Source organism: Camponotus vicinus, unplaced genomic scaffold (genome assembly GCF_025532165.1).
Source record: "Camponotus vicinus isolate PSW18456_S1 unplaced genomic scaffold, iyCamVici1.0 SCAF_3, whole genome shotgun sequence".
In the NCBI taxonomy this organism is placed as follows: domain Eukaryota; kingdom Metazoa; phylum Arthropoda; class Insecta; order Hymenoptera; family Formicidae; genus Camponotus; species Camponotus vicinus.
In genome coordinates, this window is record NW_028141967.1 from 15,324,974 (window position 1) to 15,348,956 (window position 23,983).

General features: G+C 29.5%; 2 protein-coding genes across 5 annotated transcripts in view; one reads left to right on the top strand and one right to left on the bottom strand.

Moving 5' to 3' along the window:
* Nucleotides 1-23,983, top strand: part of LOC145968000 (uncharacterized) — a 227,849-nt gene that overhangs the window by 96,233 nt on the left and 107,633 nt on the right. The gene's annotated exons all lie outside the window — the stretch shown is intronic.
* On the bottom strand, nucleotides 6,777-19,610 carry LOC145968287 (putative exonuclease GOR). The gene is made up of 4 exons (XM_083093663.1): nucleotides 19,562-19,610; nucleotides 19,157-19,396; nucleotides 10,882-11,121; nucleotides 6,777-7,873 (listed from the first exon to the last, which is right to left on the bottom strand). The coding sequence occupies exons 1-4, from the start codon at nucleotides 19,608-19,610 to the stop codon at nucleotides 6,777-6,779; spliced, it is 1,626 nt and encodes a 541-aa protein (XP_082949789.1).

Here is a 23,983-nt window from a genome sequence, read left to right on the forward strand (position 1 = left end):
CGCCGACAGTAATTCGCGCCGGAGGGATCAGACGTGCACCGTATGACACGGCGCCATGCATACAGCCGCATATTATACGTGGTGTAGCGAGAGAAATGCCAGGCGGAAGGATCAGGCCGGGGAGAGAGATAGAGAAGATGGTTAGGTGAAACGACACGAAGGACGCGGGTGCACGTGACTAGCGCATGCCTTTGAAGTAGGAGAGAGCGGCGACACACACACATACGTACATACGTATTTTGCACACGTATATCTGTATACGCCTGGCGTTTCCGGGATAAGCTGTGTGTTCTCTGCAACTGATAATAATTAGACGAGCGCGGTCTTGGACGAACAATATGGCGACATAGACCGCGATTACTGGTCCCTTTGAGGGCGACGACGAGCTCGACGAAGGACGTTGAACACCTCGCGTTAAAGGGCTCACTGTGTTACCGGGGATACGCTGCAACTTTTGATTCCACGCGGTAGTTTTCGACAAATAATGCCGTATCGTATATCAGTCGAGTCGCTAGATATGAAAAGTTTATATTCGTTATAGTTACCTATTCGTTCATATTCGTTTTATATTTGTTTTATAGTTTATATTCGTTTTAGCTGTCCATACTGCTGCGTGACCAGAGTATATCATATCGTTTTTAAGACATAAAAATAATAACAAGTAATTAATATACTATCAACAATGGGTTTAGTAACGTGCGCTTCTCTATTTTAATTTCAAACTAATCTCTTGTTGATCTTTTGTAAGGTTGCATGAGACACTAAGATTAGACTTGATATTGTCTTGTCGAAATTCGAGACAAGATCAAGACAAGATTTTGAATTAGTTATGAAGATAATACCAAGACTAAGATTGTCAAGATTATTGATTTAAAAAAAAAAAGCTAAAACATATATATTTGTAAATGAGATGAGGAAAAAGACTATATTATATTCAAACTTAAAAAAAAATTATATTATTAATAATTAAAAATTATTTATATTATTAATGAATAAATAAATTATTTTATTTTATTAATAAATAAAAACATTTATATTAACACAAATTTGGAAACAATTGATACAATAAACAAAATAAATACTATATAATTTTACGCAATTATTTAGCTGCACACTTTGCATGTATGCAGTTCTCTGATTATATACATGTGAATTTGCATTCTAATCATGTATGTAACTGCCTTTTCATAAAACTACGAATATATACATATAGTGCTTTAGGAAGTAAACGAATGACATAAATAGCAATAATTATCTTAAATTATACTATAAAAATTACGTTAGATATATTACTTTAATCAATTTTTTTCAGTATTAGATAAAAATTGTTAATAAAATTGAGATATGTAAAACAATATAAGACGAAATTTTTGCTACAAAATCAAGACGAAATTTAAATTTTTCGAAATCTTCAATATAATATTTTTATTGTTCTTTTTAATCTTGTGTAGCCCTAATCTTTTAACTGGAAAAGCAAGGCAGAGGACTTCTTTCGATTTAAAATTATATTCCATCTAAAAGCTCTGACTATTTCAAGAACAAGATACGCATCTACGCGATAGATTCTGCATTGTCTGCTGGAACAGCGAGTCTTCTGTTTACGAAATCGTAGAATTAATTCATTCCTTTTCCCAGATACATACTCGAAGAGATAGGAACTGATCTCTGCTGCAGATATATTGGCTTCCATTGTCGTAGACTAAGCATGCCGGCTGCACCCCGTAATGGGAGCGAGGGATGTACTGACTGACAGCAGTGGCAGCGCAACTACATCGGCGATCGCGATCGCCGGGCACATAAATTCCCCGCGAGAGACGTGTGACACCGTGGCACCTAATCTATTTAATCTCGCGATGAAAAATCGTCCCTCCGCGACGCTCGTTTCGCTCATCGTATTATTATTCCTCTTTACCGTCCGGTGTATGCGTGTCTCTCTTCTGGATGGTATCCAAGGCCTCATCGGGCACGATGACTTACGATCCCCGTATTCTTGATCTTTTTCCGACGTTCGTCTGTTTCTCCTTTTTCTCCCGCGTGGCGGCGCTCGCGTACGGGACAGCCGAGAAAATGGAAAAGAAAAAAAATAGCGGAATTTTCAACCGGAAGAGTTATTTCTGTTCCATGAATTTTACTCGTTTTACTCGAAAGTAGCCGCGATTTGTTCCGGAGTAATGTCGCGCAGTAACACGGGAAAGCGATTAAGGTTGGAGACTAGAATTTACTCTTTAGCGCCTGATATAATGGATTGTAACACAGGAAATCCCTTACCTACAGACAATTTAAACACTCGCTACTACTAGCGCCAATAACATTCTCCTCATCGATTTTATAATATCGATCCCCATCTGAAAGAGCTTATTTAATCCTTTAATTATCGAGAGATAATTTCGTTATCCTCGGGCATGATATATTCTATCTGGGGTTTAATTAGAAGTAAGCGCAATTTTCTCACATCGTCGGATCATATATTATTCTTATGTATTTCAATATATATATATTTCAATATATGAACCGATAATGAAAAAAAACTTAAATATTTGAAATTAAAAACTAAGACTGCGAAAAATTAAAAGTCCACCCTATTATTATCCTCTTTGGTGAAAAATCTCACGACAAATGCAAGTAATAATCTAATAATTAATAATAAATGTAGGTAATCCTATCATTATCCTCTTTAATTTCATGAGAAATACATCACTTTAATCATATAATAATTAATAAATGTAGATAATTCTATTAAATTTTTCTAATAATTGAGTTATACGTAGTATATTTATTAGATATTTAGTTATTTTAGTATATTTAGTTATTTTCACATTGTTACATGTTGTGTACAACTGTGAATGCAGTTTACAATTAATAATGACAGTACTATCGAGATTGAAATTTCGAATACCATAAATGTTAAAATGTCGGTGCTTCATCGAAGCGATTTGTAGAATCTTGAACCGCATCGTATACACAAGACGCATCTTCTGCGACTCTTGACCCAACCACGCAGCATTTACGGGAATGAGATTATTCTATAAGAGTGGTTTAATCTCGCAAATGCGATCGTGGGGTGGGTTAAACACGCCTTCATCGTCGACTTTACAAACATGCGTAAAACACGAAATTTTGCATTTTCTGCCGGTTCTGGCGGTTAGCTCGAACGTGGGAGAAATCACAAATAAAATAGAGAATTCCAATTATGTGAGAGAATATTTAATAGTAGCGCGCCCAACGCGCATTAATCAGCCAAATTGCCGCCACATTTTTACAACGAATAATTTCTACTAAGTGTTGTTGCTTTTTTCATGTGCTAGCATTGTACGATAAAAGAATGGACAAACATAATATTAAATGAATTAAATAAAGACGGAAAAAGAATATAAACTGTATTTTTTTATTTTCAAAAATAAATAGCCTATATTTTTTTTATTTTCAAAAATAGAAATACTTTGTATAATATCTCTATGTACTTCATTATATACATTTTTACGTGATTTATAAGGAGGAATATTTTAGAGAAATTTTTATGTTAAGTCGAAATATACTAAAAAAAATTATGCGTGACGTTGAAAATAAATATGATGAATTGTTACTGACTTATTAACACTTGCTTATGCATTTCGCTTAACTTAAATATGACGTCAAGTGATTTTTGAATATGACATAAAAATTGAGAAGGAAGGAATCGAAAAGTAATGATTTATAAATTACTGACATTAAATTAAATTGAAACTTAATTAAAAGATCGGGAAGGAGTTATGCGATTTATTTTAAGTGACACTCGGATTGGTAGCCATTTAGTAGGCGAGTCACGCAAACTTCTCGGATGGGCACGTAATTAAGTGTCCCAGAAAGGCACTGCGGCTTATCATTTACGATCGCGTAAGAGTCAGGCGAGAGGATTATGAATCATTATATCCTTTCGCGTTCCTAACAATGGGGATCGTAGAATCATTAGTTCTATTTTTCGATTCCAGGGTTTAATTAATCAGTCTGAAAGGTATCATACGAAGGTTCGCTTAAGCATGCCACTTTTGAAACAATTTAATTAAATCTCCGTAACGAGCACGGTCGTCTTTCGTTGGGTTCCCTTACTGCTACTGTCGCGTCTTTTTTGCGTCTCTTCCAAGGTCTTTTTCGAGGACCTGAATTCTAAAACAGATGTAATTCATGTCCATCCTTCGTCGTAGCGACGTAAACGACTACCTCGAAATTTATTTAACGTCCACTAACGTCACCGAAATAAACGAGCATCATCGTTCTTCTCATAAATATGTAGCTTCTTTCGCGCGCAAGTAAGTTAAGTAACTTGCGCAATGTTTTTCTTGTTTTACAAACAAGAAAATTATTCCTCCCTCAGGTGGATGTCGTGTATAACGTATAATAAAGAAAAACGCATATTTCTAATCTTGAAATAATCTCTAAATTTATAAGCATTGAAGTGATAAAAAATACATCGAAAATCTTTTAGATACCTTTTTTTGGGTAATTATATCATGTACGTGTATTATTAATGTGATTGCAAAAATAATTATCTTTATGTGTCTGTGAAGAATTCCCAATAGTTCTGTTCAAGTTCTGCCTATATATGCAATATCAAATCGATATTTCAATAATTAATAATTTTTAAACAATTTTAATCGACCAGCACGACACTTATAATTAGTAAAAATGTGTCGTGCTGATGATTTTCCGTAGTTTTTACGGCAGTTATCGACAGTTGTATAAAAGTTCTCTCCTTTAGAAACATTTTTACGTAGAGTTCCGACCAATTAGTATTTTTTAAACAATTTTTTACAAATATCCAGCACGACACTCTCCCTCTAAAATACTAAAACGCGTTGAAAATTATTATGCCGCTGAAATTCCTATCATTCATTATTTAACTTACTTTTATGTTTCATTGTTTAAATGTTAAGATAAATAATGTTGTCATTACTGTCTCGTTGAGTAAAAATAAAAATGATTTAATTGAATAATAATTACCCAAACTAATGATTCCGCTGCAAATGTTAAGAATTTCTTGCTTGCATCGATATAAACTAATTATTTGCGTTTGAGAATCTGCATAATATAAACGAATCCATTATCCTCCTACCTATCTTTATTCAAAGCTTGATTTTTCAAAGCGAAAACAAGAGATGAAACAAATTAAAAATAAAATGTAAAAAAAATATTATCAAAGTTTCCAAAGATATGCTTTATAAAAATATGAACATTGTTTTTTTCATTGTATGTTTAAGAATATAAAACATGACAACATAGAATATCAGAGAACTCTTAATTTCAAAAAAACTTTTATAAAAACAAATATATTTTTAAACAAAATACATTTTTGTGATTTTTAATATCGAAAAACTATGAAACAATCAATTTTAATTTCCAAGAATTAATTTGTTTGACTTTTGAACTTTTATCAAAACGAAGATAGTCTGATATATATTTAATAATAACTATAATAGCAATATATTTTCATTTATTTTTCTTTTATTTCTTTTTCTTTGCGCAAAAGAATATCGTTTCGTTGGATGAACGGGTAACTTTATCTCGTAATGCACTTGAATAAATACGATATAACAGTATTTATAGAATAATATATATATGTAATGGATATGCAAATATTGTTGGAAATAGGGAGAAGGCGAACAATAAAAACACATGAGATAATTGAAAATAATTATTTATATATTTATATAGTTTCATTGTGTTGTATAACAATTCTCTCAATCCTAGAAGAGAGAGTGACGCATCCTTGAACTCCTTGAACTCTTCCCCTATTAATATCTCACTTTTAAAATTTTTCTTTTTAGAATCCCAATATATGACAAAAAAAATAAAAAACATTGAAATTTGTATGTATTTTTAAGAATTCTTTTGTGCAAAGTTAAGAGTTCAACGAAATTTCCTTGTTACTCTCATCTAATTGTAAAAATTATCGCAACTTTCAAGATTAAGCACAGTACTGAAATACAATAGATCAATAAAATTATAATATGAGCGTTACGTTATGCGTAATAAAATGATTCTCCATCACATACTAAGATCAAAATCAAGTGAACGCGTTACTTTGTTTCTTGTTGCTTTTCTTTATAATTGATTACTGCTATCATCGAATTCTAAATGGTTAGAGCGATGAGAGTAAAATCTTATTAATCCAATTATTACATATATATTTCCGTTGTTAATCAAAACTTTATTTAAAATAGACTCACAAATTTTTGCATGATCAATTCTTTCATTGTTTAAAAAAAATTTAAAGCAATTTCACGTAATTTTGTTAAAGAAATAATCAGATAACTTTGCTTATAATTAAAACTTAGGGATATATAAATATGTACACCGATGTATGTGAGGATTAAAAAATATATTTTACAATATTATTTAGTTACAAAATTCATATAAAAATAGTCGATATCACAAATATATATGTTATGCAATAATATAAAAACATAAATATATACAGATTCTTGTATATACATTGATTTTTATAAATATAAAATTCGTGATTCGTCTTGTATAAAACATAAGTATAAAACACTGGTAATTAATGACTCTTATACAATATATAAAATATGTACATACGCGAATATAAAAATACCGAAAGGAGAATTTCAATAATTTTCCGATAACTTTATCTTTCTAACAATAATTAAAAATTGATCAAAAACTCTTTAGTCAAACATGATTATTGTTAGAAAGATAAAGTTAAAGGTTAAGGATTCTAAGACGCCAGAATAACAGAAATTATTTTTTTACACAGATTTTTTTTAGTTGCGACGTGATTTTTACTTCTTTTTACTTATATAATGGAGCGCCAGATCCAAAGCGGCCTGGGCATCCTCAAAGGAATCATGCGTATTCTCTTGTATATTTCGTTTAAGCAATCTCCGCGTCAAAGCCCTTAATCCTAAGGTATAGGGGAATCCTCTAGGATCGGGGATAAGAGCAGTCGTGTCCACAACTTTTTCATGGAATATGCGCAACGCTCTAAAATCACTAGCCAAATTGTGACCGATTACTATTGTCTCGGCGCTGATGAAAGTTAGCAATTTTCCTTGGACTTGTTCGAGGGTCAGGGTGCTTTTATGTTCCATGTGCTCTTCTGTAATACCGCTAAATCTTGTGTTGTAGTCTAAGATTTGGCTATTTGGTTTTACAAAGTCATTGCACACTATCTTGCCTTCCAGATTGATTACAGTGATTCTGGTAAGCTCAAAGCCGTGTTCTGTGTAACACATTTCACAATCCAAGGCACAGATTCTGTATTTATTTTTACAATAATTGAGAGGTAGTGTTCGAACATACCCCTTCAATGGTCCATTGATTCCGGGTGTCAAGCCGATCGACACATGCACCCCTGTCTCGCAACCGGTCGAAAATTCCAAGCCCTTGCAACAAGTCCAATATTTCCGATTCATCTCGCCGTTGGTCCTTCCATCGAATAATTTCCCCCAATGATAGATGCAACGCTGTTTATACAATTTGCCTGTGCTATCAATAGAAAGTGGCTGATGACACCTTGCGCATTCTCTTTTCCGCTGCTGCGATGAGGAATCGTACTTCCCCGCGCTTTCTGCATTTTTTCGCTCATGTTCAGAACTATCGGCTAAACTATCATTACAATTACCGCTCTGTGTCTTCTTTTCTTCGTTATTATCATTTAGTATGTTAGTATTTATAAAGCAGAATGCAGAATTGTTGTCAGTCGGATATGGTATATAGTCTATCATCGCACAGCCTGGATGATTAGGACTTTCCACTGGAAATCCGCGTTTCTTTAAATCATCCGACGACAGTATATGTTTCTTCAGTGTATTATACCAATAATCGCCGGTCAATAAAGATACAATTTGCCGCACGCTCTCCTTATCCAGTTGGAAGTCTGTATATCACAAGGAAAAACAAATGTAATAAGTTTATTGGATTGAATTTTTTTATTGCTCAAGTTGTTCGCACACTACACATGCATGCAAATCTGGCCTTCTTTCTATCCTTCTTTCTTTCATTTCTTTTATTACTATATCATTTAGCTAATGAATAGGACTAGATTTTTTATATTCGGCGTATATATAACTAAATGGGGGAAAGGTTAAAATTTTCTTTATATACATTTTGATAATTTAATATGAAAGAAATGAATTCTCGTGTGAAATTTTGAAAAGTTAAAATCGATAAGCCATCTTTATATTTTTGATTTTTTCGAGACAAGGTGAGAGACAAAAAAATCGCGAAGAAATTCATTCATACGCTAATGACATTTTTATGAAAGTTTGTAATAGAAGAGAAACAGTTGGTCGCAAGGCATAATTACACCTTTTTGAGATAGAATAATAAAATATAAAATATAAAAGTAAAGTCAACAAGAGGCACTTACTTTCGTTAACGCTATCGACAAAAAACGAATGCGATATATATTTTTTGATCAACCGTTTCGGTCCCGCTTTCGCCATAAACATTTAAATGTTTCACATACTTCTACTATTGTACATATACAGGGTGTCCCATTTTAATGTCCCACCCCAAATAACTTTCTTATTTTTAATTTTAGAAAAAGATGTTTCAGACAAAAGTTGTATGGTTTCAAGGGGGACAAAAGATGGTGTCATTAGTTTGACATTGAATAGTTACTTGAATGTCATTTTTTCTTTCGAAACAATATATTACTACTGTTCTATCACGGTAACTCAAACACATAAATCAAGAAATTTATTCAACATCTATTCTTTAAAAAATATGAGATATGCTTCCAGAAAAAGATGCAGAAGGAAAGATAATAGAAAAAATAGTATGTCAAATAAAAATTTTTTAAATGAACAAGGAAAAGAGTGCTTTACATCCTGAATATAAATTATCTATTTATTACATATCATTTTTATAGCTTATTTTAAACAATTATCTTAAAATTATTGTGAAATTGTTAATGAAATTATTAATTTAAACAAACAGAGAAAAAGAGAGAGAAAGAGAGAGATTTTTATATATAACTTTTGAAGATATAAAGGTTTCTAAATTTTATATTAATTTTTAATTTAAAAAATGTAATAGTAACAGAATTAAAAATTGTTATACAAATCTGGTTCGAGATATAATTTTTTTCTCTTCTACTTATATTTTTTCACGTCAGATTATATGCCTTCCCTTTGAAATTGGCTGTTTCAAATCAATTAATTTTTTCGTGCGACATGATTTATTAACTACTTTTACAGTGTTATCGCATCATCACTTTTATTTGTAGAATAACGAGATAAATGAAAAATGAGCAATATATATATTTAGATTATATAATCTTTTCTAGTTTTTCATAATCACAGATTAACTTTTATATTATCCATACAAATAAATACATTTTAATTTTTAAACAAAATCCTTGATTTGTATGCTTATCAGAGAATACAATTTTAGAATATTTAAAAAGCATGAAAAGTAAAAAAAAATGTTAAGTGATTATAAATCGGACAATGGGTTACGCGTCATGATTCATATGTCTTTTATATATGTATATTTCTTATCTATATCTATATATGAATTTCATTCCAAAAAAACGTGGATAAACATAAGAGAAAATCGAATTTTTGTTTATCTTAATGATCTATTTACTCTCACCCACGAATGTCAACTATAACTCACCTCTTAATTACACTGCTTTCCTCTAGACATTAGACTCTAATGTATTAACGTGAGATCGATTTATGATAGAATATTTTTTTACTTAATGATAACTATTGATCTTTTGAAGTATATTAATTGATCTTTTGATTCGATTAGATTATCTCCGCATTAATATCCATATTATATTTCTATAATATTTAGCGGCATGGTATCTAACTCGAACATTTATAATTAATTATGTATAAAATAAATCTCTTTATTGTATAAATTTACAATTATTAGTTTTTATATGAAATATATATTATAAATTCTTAAAAGACAATGGGATGACGAAAATATAATTGACCTTAGTTTGAAATAAAAACGATGTATCTTTTATATTGGATCTTAATTATAAAAACTTAAAAATTCCCTTTAGAGTTGTTTTAGTGTTCTTTTCTAGGAAAATTTATTTTTAAGAACGCGAATTTATGGTATATATGCGTGAATTTAAGATTTCGTTGATATTTACGTCACGAAAAATTCACGATATGAAGAAAATGTGCGACTATCAAGAGAAAAAAATCCGCCAATGAAAGAAAGAAGGAAAGTTAGAGGCGATGCTATGCCGCTATATTCTACATGCAACATAACATGTGCATAAAAAAAGCTCGCTACCAGAGTATAATTCATAGATTTACACAAGTGACAAATTTTAAGCGATTTATTATGTTTCGCGTTGTATCATTAAATTAACGAAATGGTTTGAATTAAAAATAGAGCAAGATCTTTGACTGTTATAGCATAATTATTACAGTCTGTTCATGATTTAAAATAATTAAGAGCGCTTTTAATCGAAAATGTTAATTATAAATAATTAAGAGCTTATTTAATCATAAACATTTTAATGTATTAAAAGCTAATTCTCTTTATAATTTTATGTAAGAAAAGTAATCTTCGCTGAATTTGTTTTTTTACTTATATAAATAAAATAATCATATATTAAATATTATTATTAGCATTGATAACTAAAACTATAAAACTATAAAAAAACTATAGTTATAAAAAAAGAAAATTTTATTATATAGTTTTATCACAAACAATATCGCTTCTAGCAAAAACAACAAACATATTCAACATATTCTTTATCATTAAACAAGATTACTGATCTTTTTTCGAAGCGACTTCGTGAATACTTGAATCCTCATATGATCAATGTAATAAATTATCCTTGAAATTACACTATTGGTTATGCGAGCTGAGAATACAATTTTTAATTTTCTTATTTGTTTAATTACATACCTTCGACATTGCTTGCAACGCATTTGCCATTGCTGGAGAAGCTCACATCGCTGATAAAGTTATGTCCTCTACCATAAAACCCGGGATGAGCAGGAGCTAGATAGACATTTCTGTTCCTATTTCTGTTCAGCAATGTACGTTTTCCATTACGAAACGTAGTAGAGTATCTTGGTGGCTCTTGCACTATCGGTATATAATTCAATGGTGGTGCTGTTGGTGTCCATGTCGATTGAACCGGATCTGAAACAACAAACATAAATTTTAAAAAAATCAATACTTTACACATGAATAAATATGATTTCGATGGACATTTCCATTACTAAAGACTTGAACACTTCAATACTTTGACCTTTTTATAATAAAGGTAGGGAAAAAAATAATAATCTTTTGCGACTTGTGTACTTACATTGTTGTAATGTATTATAATGATGATATAGAGGCTGAACGTTACACATCTTTCTCAAGTTTCTGCTACGTTAAAAAGTTTCAAGTCAAATTGATATCTAAGAACGAATTCTGAGAACTGATTCGAATTGAACAAGAAAACGAAGTGAAACTCGCTAGCCTTTTCGGGAACTTAAATAGTTTCACAGCGTTTCCCAAAAAGAACGAGCGGGGATGAGAGGGGATAGTTTTGAATGGTCAGATACCGCCCAAAACTCCCACTCATCCCCACTCCCATGCTTTCGATGCTGCTGTTGGGCCCAATTTCTTAATTTAAAGTAAACTTAATAAACTGAAGACTTGTTAAGACGATGACGAATCATCCCACTAGTCTCTCTTGGCTTGCACCCCACCCACTATTATTTTGCTTCTCATAAAATTTCGAAATTCTGAACCAAAAAGTAGTGGGAGTAGAAAGATTAAAAATGGCAGTAGAGGGGAAAGTGAAATGAAGGAGGTAAGGAATTTTTCGTTGATAGTAGAAAAAAATGGTGGTAAACGAGAATATTTCCATTGGTAAAAAGAAGAAAATAATATAATAATTTTCAAAATGCTAGAGTTTTTTGTTATAATTAAATTAATGCTTTTTGAATAAATTCGATGCTTATTAAGGACAATAAATAAAGAGAAAAAAAATGACTGAAATATGTGTCTGTGAAGCTGGCACGACAATCTACGAATTTCAAAAAAATACTAAGAGTTCTGATAGCACTTTTCATAGTTGTACAGTTCCTGATAAAAAATTAAAAAGAGTTTCCCATTCCTTATATTAAAAAATCGAAATTGAAAAAATGTCGTGCTAACTTCGCGAATCTAGCACGACACTCTTCCCCCTAAAGTACCAAAACACGTTGAATATTATTATTTTTAGCAAGAGTTCCCGATAGTTCTGCCATAGTTCAGCCTATTAATGCAATTTCGGATCGATATTCCAAAAATTAATAATTTTTAAACAATTTTTGATGTCTTCGATCAGCACGACACTTTATGAAAATGCGTCGTGCTAATGATTTTCAGTAGTTTTAACGGCAGTTCTGGACAGTTTCTGTAAAAGTTCTATCCTTTACAAACATTTTTACGCGGAGTTCCGACCGATTTCTGTTTTTTAAATAACTATTTATAAAATAGTAAACGGTCGGAACTCAGCGTAGAAATGTTTCTAAAGGATAGAACTTCTATAAAACCGTCCAGAACTGCCGTTATTATTAGCACATTTTCACTAAATGCCATGCTGATCAAGAACATTAAAAATTCATAAAAAATTATTAATTTTGGGAATATCGATCTGAAATTGCATATATAGGCTGAACTATAGCAGAATTATCGGGAACTCTTGCTAAAAATAATAATATTCAACGCGTTTTGGTACTTTAGAGGGAAGAGTGTCGTGCTAGATTCGCGGTTAGCACATTTTTTCAATTTTGATTTTTTAATATAAGGAATGCGGAACTCTTTTTAATTTTTATCGGGAACTGTAGAACTATGAAAAGTGCTATCACAACTCTTAGTATTTTTTTGAAATTCGTAGACTGTCGTACCAGCTTCACAAACATCTGAAATATAATTTTTACAATCAATTATCAAATGATATAATGTTTGATTAAATATGTTTATATTTAATGTTATCGAATAAATGTATAAGATTCTCGATAAGATCATTTTTAAATTTGAAAAATTCGGCGAATCTGAAAAATTTCGCAATTAACAATTACATATTTTTTCTTAAAATCAACAATGTTTTTTCTTTACACTAATTGATTCCTCCCATTATTTTGCATAAAAAATATTAAGGTGATATAATCAAAAAATGAATATTTTACGAGATATTTTATGGTTTATGTAAAATTAAGAAATTATTTCAAGCCTCATAACTCGAAAAGTACTCAACAAAAAATACTTTATTATAGTGTTTTGGAAAGCACTCAAGATAAGTTACAGGAATATGTAATAAAAATATTATAATTAAATGTTTTTTTATTAAGTAACTTTCGAGTTACGAGGCTTGAAATAATTTTTTAATTTTACATAAACCGTAAAATATCTAGTAAAATATTCATTTTTCGATTATCCCACCTCAATACTTTTATTCCCAAAATAATGTGAGAAATCAATTGATGTAGAAAAATCACTTAGTTACTTTTAAGAAAAAATAATGTAATTGTTAATTGCAAATTACATGAATTGCGCGATGATAAATATTGATGCGAGTTAAGTTTTATCACGTATTTTATTAACGTATTATAAAAGCATCGCTTTTCATTTAAAAATTCAAGAAGGCGTTGAATTAGTTAAATAAACGGGAAAACGCGCGCGATGCGAAGTATCTCGTAATTAAAAAAATATATGCAATTGAAAAAGTAGTGTTAAAAATTAGCAAATTATTTTTTTCTAAAAAAAATCTTTTTTCCCAGAGAATAATATTCATTAATACAGAGATCAAATTCTAAATTTATGAGATATTTAAAATAATATTACGTTCTGAAAATATTTCATTACTTTCCTCGAAATATGCGTCTTATAACGATGGTTTCCATCATTACGCATTACATATGTCATTACGCCTAAAGGGAGACTCGACAAATCGTCTTTTAACGATGGTTTCTATCACGCATTATCTATATCATTACGCTTAAAGAGAGACTCAACAAATCACATCATTTACTATTAATTGTTAGGTTAACTGATATGTATTGCAATTATCTGATTTTAATGTACTCGCATTAAGATAAGGAGAGAGGGAAGGATATTTGGAGTTTAAGGATTATTTCGATCAAAATTCTATTAATTTAATCGTTAATTAACTCAACCAACAGAATTGCTAACATAGCAAATCAAACACATTTTGGAAAGAGAATATTATAAAGAGAAAGAAAGAAAAACTGATATATCGGCAAAAATATTGTTAGTAACATTGAAAGTTAATCGTCGATTAATCGGCGTTCGATCGAGATGGTCTGAGATTTAAGTTAAAACTAAACTGAGAGTCACTATCGAATTCATTTTTTACTCTAATATATCTTTGTTAATTTCTCATAAATGTTTGAATAACAGTTTCGGAAGCAAAAAATATAATCAATTTGTTTCAATACAACACTGAGCAGGATTATGCAAACTATTAGGTTCCCTTCAGAATTGGTCGACAGAATGCATGTGCTACAAATGCACAAATATGTTACACAAATATGTATCATCTTCAAATTGCGTACATATTGCACACGTTTCATTCAAATTGCAATATAAAATTTCATCTGTGTGTTAGATATATTTATTGACGGATACATGACTAACTAAAATAAATTCTGAAACTGCTAATATCATAAATAATTTACAATTTTTGCCAAAATTATTATCAATATCGAATATACAGGGTGTCCCGGGTTCTTCCGTTCAAACTTTGGGAACTCATTCTACAAGTTGAAATAAGAAAAAGAGGTATGAAGTTTGGAAACGATTTATTACGAAGTTATCACAAATAACATGATATGGTCCCAATGAATACTCTTGATGTTTACTCAAGATTACCTATTTTATAAATGGATTTTTATCTATGGGGGACTATGGGGAATCTATGGAATTTTAAAAGATAAGGTTTACTGCACAGAGGTGATTTCACTTGAAGGACTAGTACAACGAATTACAAACTCCGTTGCTAAAATTTGACAAAACGCTCAGGAAATTTGTGATATAATAAGTTTCATAAAACATCGATGAAGCTTATATCAATGTACGAGGACAACACTTCGAAATTAGAGGATAAACACGTTTGACTCATTATTTTTGGTTTGTGAACATTTTTTTTCATAATTTCGTAATAAAGCTTTTCCAAGCAAACTTTATATAATATTATTTTCTCATGTTAACTTGTACAATAAGCCAAAGTTTGAACGGAAAAACCCGGGACACCCTGTATATATAATAAAATATGTATAATAAAAACTCATATTTTAATCGATGTGAGTATATATTACAAAAATAACTTCCAAAAAAATATTTTAACCCTTTCTCACTCCGGCTTTCCCAAAAGAGAAAGTTTGATATGAAGACAGTTTTATAGGTATTTGAGGGTGCTGATTTCAAATTTATTATCAAAATTTACATTCAAAATAGCAGATTCAAGATGGTCATGAAAAGCTGAAATATCGATATTTAAAAAATGAATTTGGATTTAATTTTTTTAAATTTATATTATATTTTGTCTGAATATACACACATACGCTCGATTCGCAGCATTATACACGTACTTTGTAATATAAGTTGCGTTAAATGATTTGTCAAATATGCTATTTCAATATGTCTCTAAAATGAGCAGGTTTGATAATTTCTCTCTCTCTCTCTCTCTCTCTCTCTCTCTCTCTCTCTCTCTCTCTCTCTCTCTCTCTCTCTCTCTCTCTCTCTCTGTCTTGTCGACGGATGGAACATAAAATTATAATATGAGCGTTACGTTATGAAATAAAACGATTTTCCATCACATTCAGAGTAAATATACAGAGTACTAATTGTAAAATCAAAATAATTCATGCCGAGAAAAACCAAGCACAAGTAAACGCGTTAGTTATTTTCTTGTTGCTTTTCTTTATAATTGATTATTACTGTTATCAACGAATTTTAAATGGCTAGAGCGATGAGGGTAAAATCTTATTAATTCAATTATTATATATATATTTCCGTTGTTAATCAAAACTTTATTTAAAATAGAGACTCACAAATTTTTGCATGATCAATTCTTTCATTGTTTAAAAAAAATTTTAAAGCAGTTTCACGCAATTTTATTAAAGGAATAATCAGATAATTTTGCTTATAATTAAAACTTAGGGATATATAAATATGTACACCGATGTATGTGAGGATTAAAAAATATATTTTACAATATTATTTAGTTACAACATTCATATAAAAATAGTCGATATCACAAATATATATGTTATGCAATAATATAAAAACATAAATGTATACAGATTCTTGTATATACATTGATTTTTATAAATATAAAATTCGTGATTCGTCTTGTATAAAACATAAGTATAAAACACTGGTAATTAATGACTCTTATACAATATATAAAATATGTACATACGCGAATATAAAAATACCGAAAGGAGAATTTCAATAATTTTCCAATAACTTTATCTTTCTAACAATAATTAAAAATTGATCAAAAACTCTTCAGTCAAACATGATTATTGTTAGAAAGATAAAGTTAAAGGTTAAGGGTTTTAAGACGTCAGAATAACAGAAATTATTTTTTTACACAGATTTTTTTTAGTTGCGACGTGATTTTTACTTCTTTTTACTTATATAATGGAGCGCCAGATCCAAAGCGGCCTGGGCATCCTCAAAAGAATCATGCGTATTCTCTTGTATATTTCGTTTAAGCAATCTCCGCTTTCGCCATAAACATTTAAATGTTTCACATACTTCTACTATTGTACATATACAGGGTGTCCCATTTTAATGTCCCACCCCAAATAACTTTCTTATTTTTAATTTTAGAAAAAGATGTTTCAGACAAAAGTTGTATGGTTTCTAGGGGGACATAAGATGGTGTCATTAGTTTGACATTGAATAGTTACTTGAATGTCATTTTTTCTTTCGAAACAATATATTACTACTGTTCTATCACGGTAACTCAAACACATAAATCAAGAAATTTATTCAACATCTATTCTTTAAAAAATATGAGATATGCTTCCAGAAAAAGATGCAGGAGGAAAGATAATAGAAAAAATAGTATGTCAAATAAAAATTTTTTAAATGAACAAGGAAAAGAGTGCTTTACATCCTGAATATAAATTATCTATTTATTACATATCATTTTTATAGCTTATTTTAAACAATTATCTTAAAATTATTGTGAAATTGTTAATGAAATTATTAATTTAAACAAACAGAGAAAAAGAGAGAGAAAGAGAGAGATTTTTATATATAACTTTTGAAGATATAAAAGTTTCTAAATTTTATATTAATTTTTAATTTAAAAAATGTAATAGTAACAGAATTATAAATTTTTATACAAATCTGGTTCGAGATATAATTTTTTTCTCTTCTACTTATATTTTTTCACGTCAGATTATATGCCTTCCCTCTGAAATTGGCTGTTTCAAATCAATTAATTTTTTCGTGCGACATGATTTATTAACTACTTTTACAGTGCTTTCGCATCATCACTTTTATTTGCAGAATAACGAGATAAATGAAAAATGAGCAATATATATATTTAGATTATATAATCTTTTCTAGTTTTTCATAATCGCAGATTAACTTTTATATTATCCATACAAATAAATACATTTTAATTTTTAAACAAAATCCTTGATTTGTATGCTTATCAGAGAATACAATTTTAGAATATTTAAAAAGCATGAAAAGTAAAAAAAAATGTTAAGTGATTATAAATCGGACAATGGGTTACGCGTCATGATTCATATGTCTTTTATATATGTATATTTCTTATCTATATCTGTATATGAATTTCATTCCAAAAAAACGTGGATAAACATAAGAGAAAATCGAATTTTTGTTTATCTTAATGATCTATTTACTCTCACCCACGAATGTCAACTATAACTCACCTCTTAATTACACTGCTTTCTTCTAGACATTAGGCTCTAATGTATTAACGTGAGATCGATTTATGATAGAATATTTTTTTACTTAATGATAACTATTGATCTTTTGAAGTATATTAATTGATCTTTTGATTCGATTAGATTATCTCCGCATTAATATCCATATTATATTTCTATAATATTTAGCGGCATGGTATCTAACTCGAACATTTATAATTAATTATGTATAAAATAAATCTCTTTATTGTCTAAATTTACAATTATTAGTTTTCATATGAAATATATATTATAAATTCTTAAAAGACAATGGGACGACGAAAATATAATTGACCTTAGTTTGAAAAAAAAACGATGTATCTTTTATATTGGATCTTAATTATAAAAACTTAAGAATTCCCTTTAGAGTTGTTTTAGTGTTCTTTTCTAGGAAAATTTATTTTAAGAACGCGAATCTATGGTTTATATGCGTGAATTTAAGATTTCGTTGATATTTACGTCACGAAAAATTCACGATATGAAGAAAATGTGCGACTATCAAGAGAAAAAAATCCGCCAATGAAAGAAAGAAGGAAAGTTAGAGGCGATGCTATGCCGCTATATTCTACATGCAACATAACATGTGCATAAAAAAAGCTCGCTACCAGAGTATAATTCATAGATTTACACAAGTGACAAATTTTAAGCGATTTATTATGTTTCGCGTTGTATCATTAAATTAACGAAATGGTTTGAATTAAAAATAGAGCAAGATCTTTGACTGTTATAGCATAATTATTACAGTCTGTTCATGATTTAAAATAATTAAGAGCGCTTTTAATCGAAAATGTTAATTATAAATAATTAAGAGCTTATTTAATCATAAACATTTTAATGTATTAAAAGCTAATTCTCTTTATAATTTTATGTAAGAAAAGTAATCTTCGCTGAATTTGTTTTTTTACTTATATAAATAAAAGAATCATATATTAAATATTATTATTAGCATTGATAACTAAAACTATAAAACTATAAAAAAACTATAGTTATAAAAAAAGGAAATTTTATTATATAGTTTTATCACAAACAATATCGCTTCTAGCAAAAACAACAAACATATTCAACATATTCTTTATCATTAAACAAGATTACTGATCTTTTTTCGAAGCGACTTCGTGAATACTTGAATCCTTATATGATCAATGTAATAAATTATCGTTGAAATTACACTATTGGTTATGCGAGCTGAGAATACAATTTTTAATTTTCTTATTTGTTTAATTACATACCTTCGACATTGCTTGCAACGCATTTGCCATTGCTGGAGAAGCTCACATCGCTGATAAAGTTATGTCCTCTACCATAAAACCCCGGATGAGCAGGAGCTAGATAGACATTTCTGTTTCTATTTCTGTTGAGCAATGTACGTTTTCCATTACGAAACGTAGTAGAGTATCTTGGTGGCTCTTGCGCTATCGGTATATAATTCAATGGTGGTGCTGTTGGTATCCATGTCGATTGAACCGGATCTGAAACAACAAACATAAATTTTAAAAAATTAATACTTTACACATGAATAAATATGATTTCGATGAACATTTCCATTACTAAAGACTCGAACACTTCAATACTTTGACCTTTTTATAATAAAGGTAGGGAAAAAAATAATAATCTTTTGCGACTTGTGTACTTACATTGTTGTAATGTATTATAATGATGATATAGAGGCTGAACGTTACACATCTTTCTCAAGTTTCTGCTACGTTAAAAAGTTTCAAGTCAAATTGATATCTAAGAACGAATTCTGAGAACTGATTCGAATTGAACAAGAAAACGAAGTGAAACTCGCTAGCCTTTTCGGGAACTTAAATAGTTTCACAGAGTTTCCCAAAAAGAACGAGAGGTGATGAGAGGGGATAGTTTTGAATGGTCAGATGCCGCCCAAAACTCCCACTCATCCCCACTCCCATGCTTTCGATGCTGCTGTTGGGCCCAACTTCTTAATTTAAAGTAAACTTAATAAACTGAAGACTTGTTAAGACGACGACGAATCATCCCACTAGTCTCTCTTGGCTTGCACCCCACCCACTATTATTTTGCTTCTCATAAAATTTCGAAATTCCGAACCAAAAAGTAGTGGGAGTAGAAAGATTAAAAATGGCAGTAGAGGGGAAAGTGAAATGAAGGAGGTAAGGAATTTTTCGTTGATAGTAGAAAAAAATGATGGTAAACGAGAATATTTCCATTGGTAAAAAGAAGAAAATAATATAATAATTTTCAAAATGCTAGAGTTTTTTGTTATAATTAAATTAATGCTTTTTGAATAAATTCGATGCTTATTAAGGACAATAAATAAAGAGAAAAAAAATGACTGAATGTGTCTGTGAAGCTGGCACGACAATCTACGAATTTCAAAAAAATACTATTAATTTAATATTATTAAATATTATTAATTTTTGGAATATCGATCTGAAATTGCAAATATAGGCTGAACTGTAGCAGAACTATCGGGAACTCTTGCTAAAAATAATAATATTCAACGCGTTTTGGTACTTTAGAGGGAAGAGTGTCGTGCTAGATTCGCGGTTAGCACATTTTTTCAATTTTGATTTTTTAATATAAGGAATGCGAAAATCTTTTTAATTTTTATCGGGAACTGTAGAACTATGAAAAGTGCTATCAGAACTCTTAGTATTTTTTTGAAATTCGTAGATTGTCGCGCCAGCTTCACAAACATCTGAAATATAATTTTTACAATCAATTATCAAATGATATAATGTTTGATTAAATATGTTTATATTTAATGTTATCGAATAAATGTATAAGATTCTCGATAAGATCATTTTTAAATTTGAAAAATTCGGCGAATCTGAAAAATTCCGCAATTAACAATTACATATTTTTTCTTAAAATCAACAATGTTTTTTCTTTACACTAATTGATTCCTCCCATTATTTTGCATAAAAATATTAAGGTGATATAATCAAAAAATGAATATTTTACGAGATATTTTATGGTTTATGTAAAATTAAGAAATTATTTCAAGCCTCATAACTCGAAAAGTACTCAATAAAAAATACTTTATTATAGTGTTTTGGAAAGCACTCAAGATAAGTTACAGGAATATGTAATAAAAATATTATAATTAAATGTTTTTTTATTTAGTAACTTTCGAGTTACGAGGCTTGAAATAATTTTTTAATTTTACATAAACCGTAAAATATCTAGTAAAATATTCATTTTTCGATTATCCCACCTCAATACTTTTATTCCCAAAATAATGTGAGAAATCAATTGATGTAGAAAAAACACTTAACGTATTATAAAAGCATCGCCTTTCGTATAAAAATTCAAGAAGGCGTTGAATTAGTTAAATAGACAGGAAAACGCGCGCGATGCGAAGTATCTCGTAATTTAAAAAATATATGCAATTGAAAAAATAGTGTTAAAAATTAGCAAATTATTTTTTTCTAAAAGAAATCTTTTTTCCCAGAGAATAATATTCATTAATACAGATATCAAATTCTAAATTTATGAGATATTTAAAATAATATTACGTTCTGAAAATATTTCATTACTTTCCTCGAAATATGCGTCTTATAACGATGGTTTCCATCATTACGCATTACATATGTCATTACGCCTAAAGGGAGACTCGACAAATCGTCTTTTAACGATGGTTTCTATCACGCATTATCTATATCATTACGCTTAAAGAGAGACTCAACAAATCACATCATTTACTATTAATTGTTAGGTTAACTGATATGTATTGCAATTATCTGATTTTAATGTACTCGCATTAAGATAAGGAGAGAGGGAAGGATATTTGGAGTTTAAGGATTATTTCGATCAAAATTCTATTAATTTAATCGTTAATTAACTCAACCAACAGAATTGCTAACATAGCAAATCAAACACATTTTGGAAAGAGAATATTATAAAGAGAAAGAAAGAAAAACTGATATATCGGCAAAAATATTGTTAGTAACATTGAAAGTTAATCGTCGATTAATCGGCGTTCGATCGAGATGGTCTGAGATTTAAGTTAAAACTAAACTGAGAGTCACTATCGAATTCATTTTTTACTCTAATATATCTTTGTTAATTTCTCATAAATGTTTGAATAACAGTTTCGGAAGCAAAAAATATAATCAATTTGTTTCAATACAACACTGAGCAGGATTATGCAAACTATTAGGTTCCCTTCAGAATTGGTCGACAGAATGCATGTGCTACAAATGCACAAATATGTTACACAAATATGTATCATCTTCAAATTGCGTACATATTGCACACGTTTCATTCAAATTGCAATATAAAATTTCATCTGTGTGTTAGATATATTTATTGACGGATACATGACTAACTAAAATAAATTCTGAAACTGCTAATATCATAAATAATTTACAATTTTTGCCAAAATTATTATCAATATCGAATATACAGGGTGTCCCGGGTTCTTCCGTTCAAACTTTGGGAACTCATTCTACAAGTTGAAATAAGAAAAAGAGGTATGAAGTTTGGAAACGATTTATTACGAAGTTATCACAAATAACATGATATGGTCCCAATGAATACTCTTGATGTTTACTCAAGATTACCTATTTTATAAATGGATTTTTATCTATGGGGGACTATGGGGAATCTATGTAATTTTAAAAGATAAGGTTTACTGCACAGAGGTGATTTCACTTGAAGAACTAGTACAACGAATTACAAACTCCGTTGCTAAAATTTGACAAAACGCTCAGGAAATTTGTGATATAATAAGTTTCATAAAACATCGATGTGAAGCTTATATCAATGTACGAGGACAACACTTCGAAATTAGAGGATAAACACGTTTGACTCATTATTTTTGGTTTGTGAACATTTTTTTTCATAATTTCGTAATAAAGCTTTTCCAAGCAAACTTTATATAATATTATTTTCTCATGTTAACTTGTACAATAAGCTCCCAAAGTTTGAACGGAAAAACCCGGGACACCCTGTATATATAATAAAATATGTATAATAAAAACTCATATTTTAAACGATGTGAGTATATATTACAAAAATAACTTCCAAAAAAATATTTTAACCCTTTCTCACTCCGGCTTTCCCAAAAGAGAAAGTTTGATATGAAGACAGTTTTATAGATATTTGAGGGTGCTGATTTCAAATTTATTATCAAAATTTTTTACATTCAAAATAGCAGATTCAAGATGGTCATGAAAAGCTGAAATATCGATATTTAAAAAATGAATTTGGATTTAATTTTTTTAAATTTATATTATATTTTGTCTGAATATACACACATACGCTCGATTCGCAGCATTATACACGTACTTTGTAATATAAGTTGCGTTAAATGATTTGTCAAATATGCTATTACAATATGTCTCTAAAATGAGCAGGTTTGATAATTTTCTCTCTTTCTCTCTCTCTCTCTCTCTCTCTCTCTCTCTCTCTCTCTGTCTTGTCGACGGATGGAACATAAAATTATAATATGAGCGTTACGTTATGAAATAAAACGATTTTCCATCACATACAGAGTACATATGCAGAGTACTAATTGTAAAATCAAAATAATTCATGCCGAGAAAAACCAAGAACAAGTAAACGCGTTAGTTATTTTCTTGTTGCTTTTCTTTATAATTGATTATTACTGTTATCAACGAATTTTAAATGGCTAGAGCGATGAGGGTAAAATCTTATTAATTCAATTATTATATATATATTTCCGTTGTTAATCAAAACTTTATTTAAAATAGAGACTCACAAATTTTTGCATGATCAATTCTTTCATTGTTTAAAAAAAATTTTAAAGCAGTTTCACGCAATTTTATTAAAGGAATAATCAGATAATTTTGCTTATAATTAAAACTTAGGGATATATAAATATGTACACCGATGTATGTGAGGATTAAAAAATATATTTTACAATATTATTTAGTTACAAAATTCATATAAAAATAGTCGATATCACAAATATATATGTTATGCAATAATATAAAAACATAAATATATACAGATTCTTGTATATACATTGACTTTTATAAATATAAAATTCGTGATTCGTCTTGTATAAAAAATAAGTATAAAACACTGGTAATTAATGACTCTTATACAAT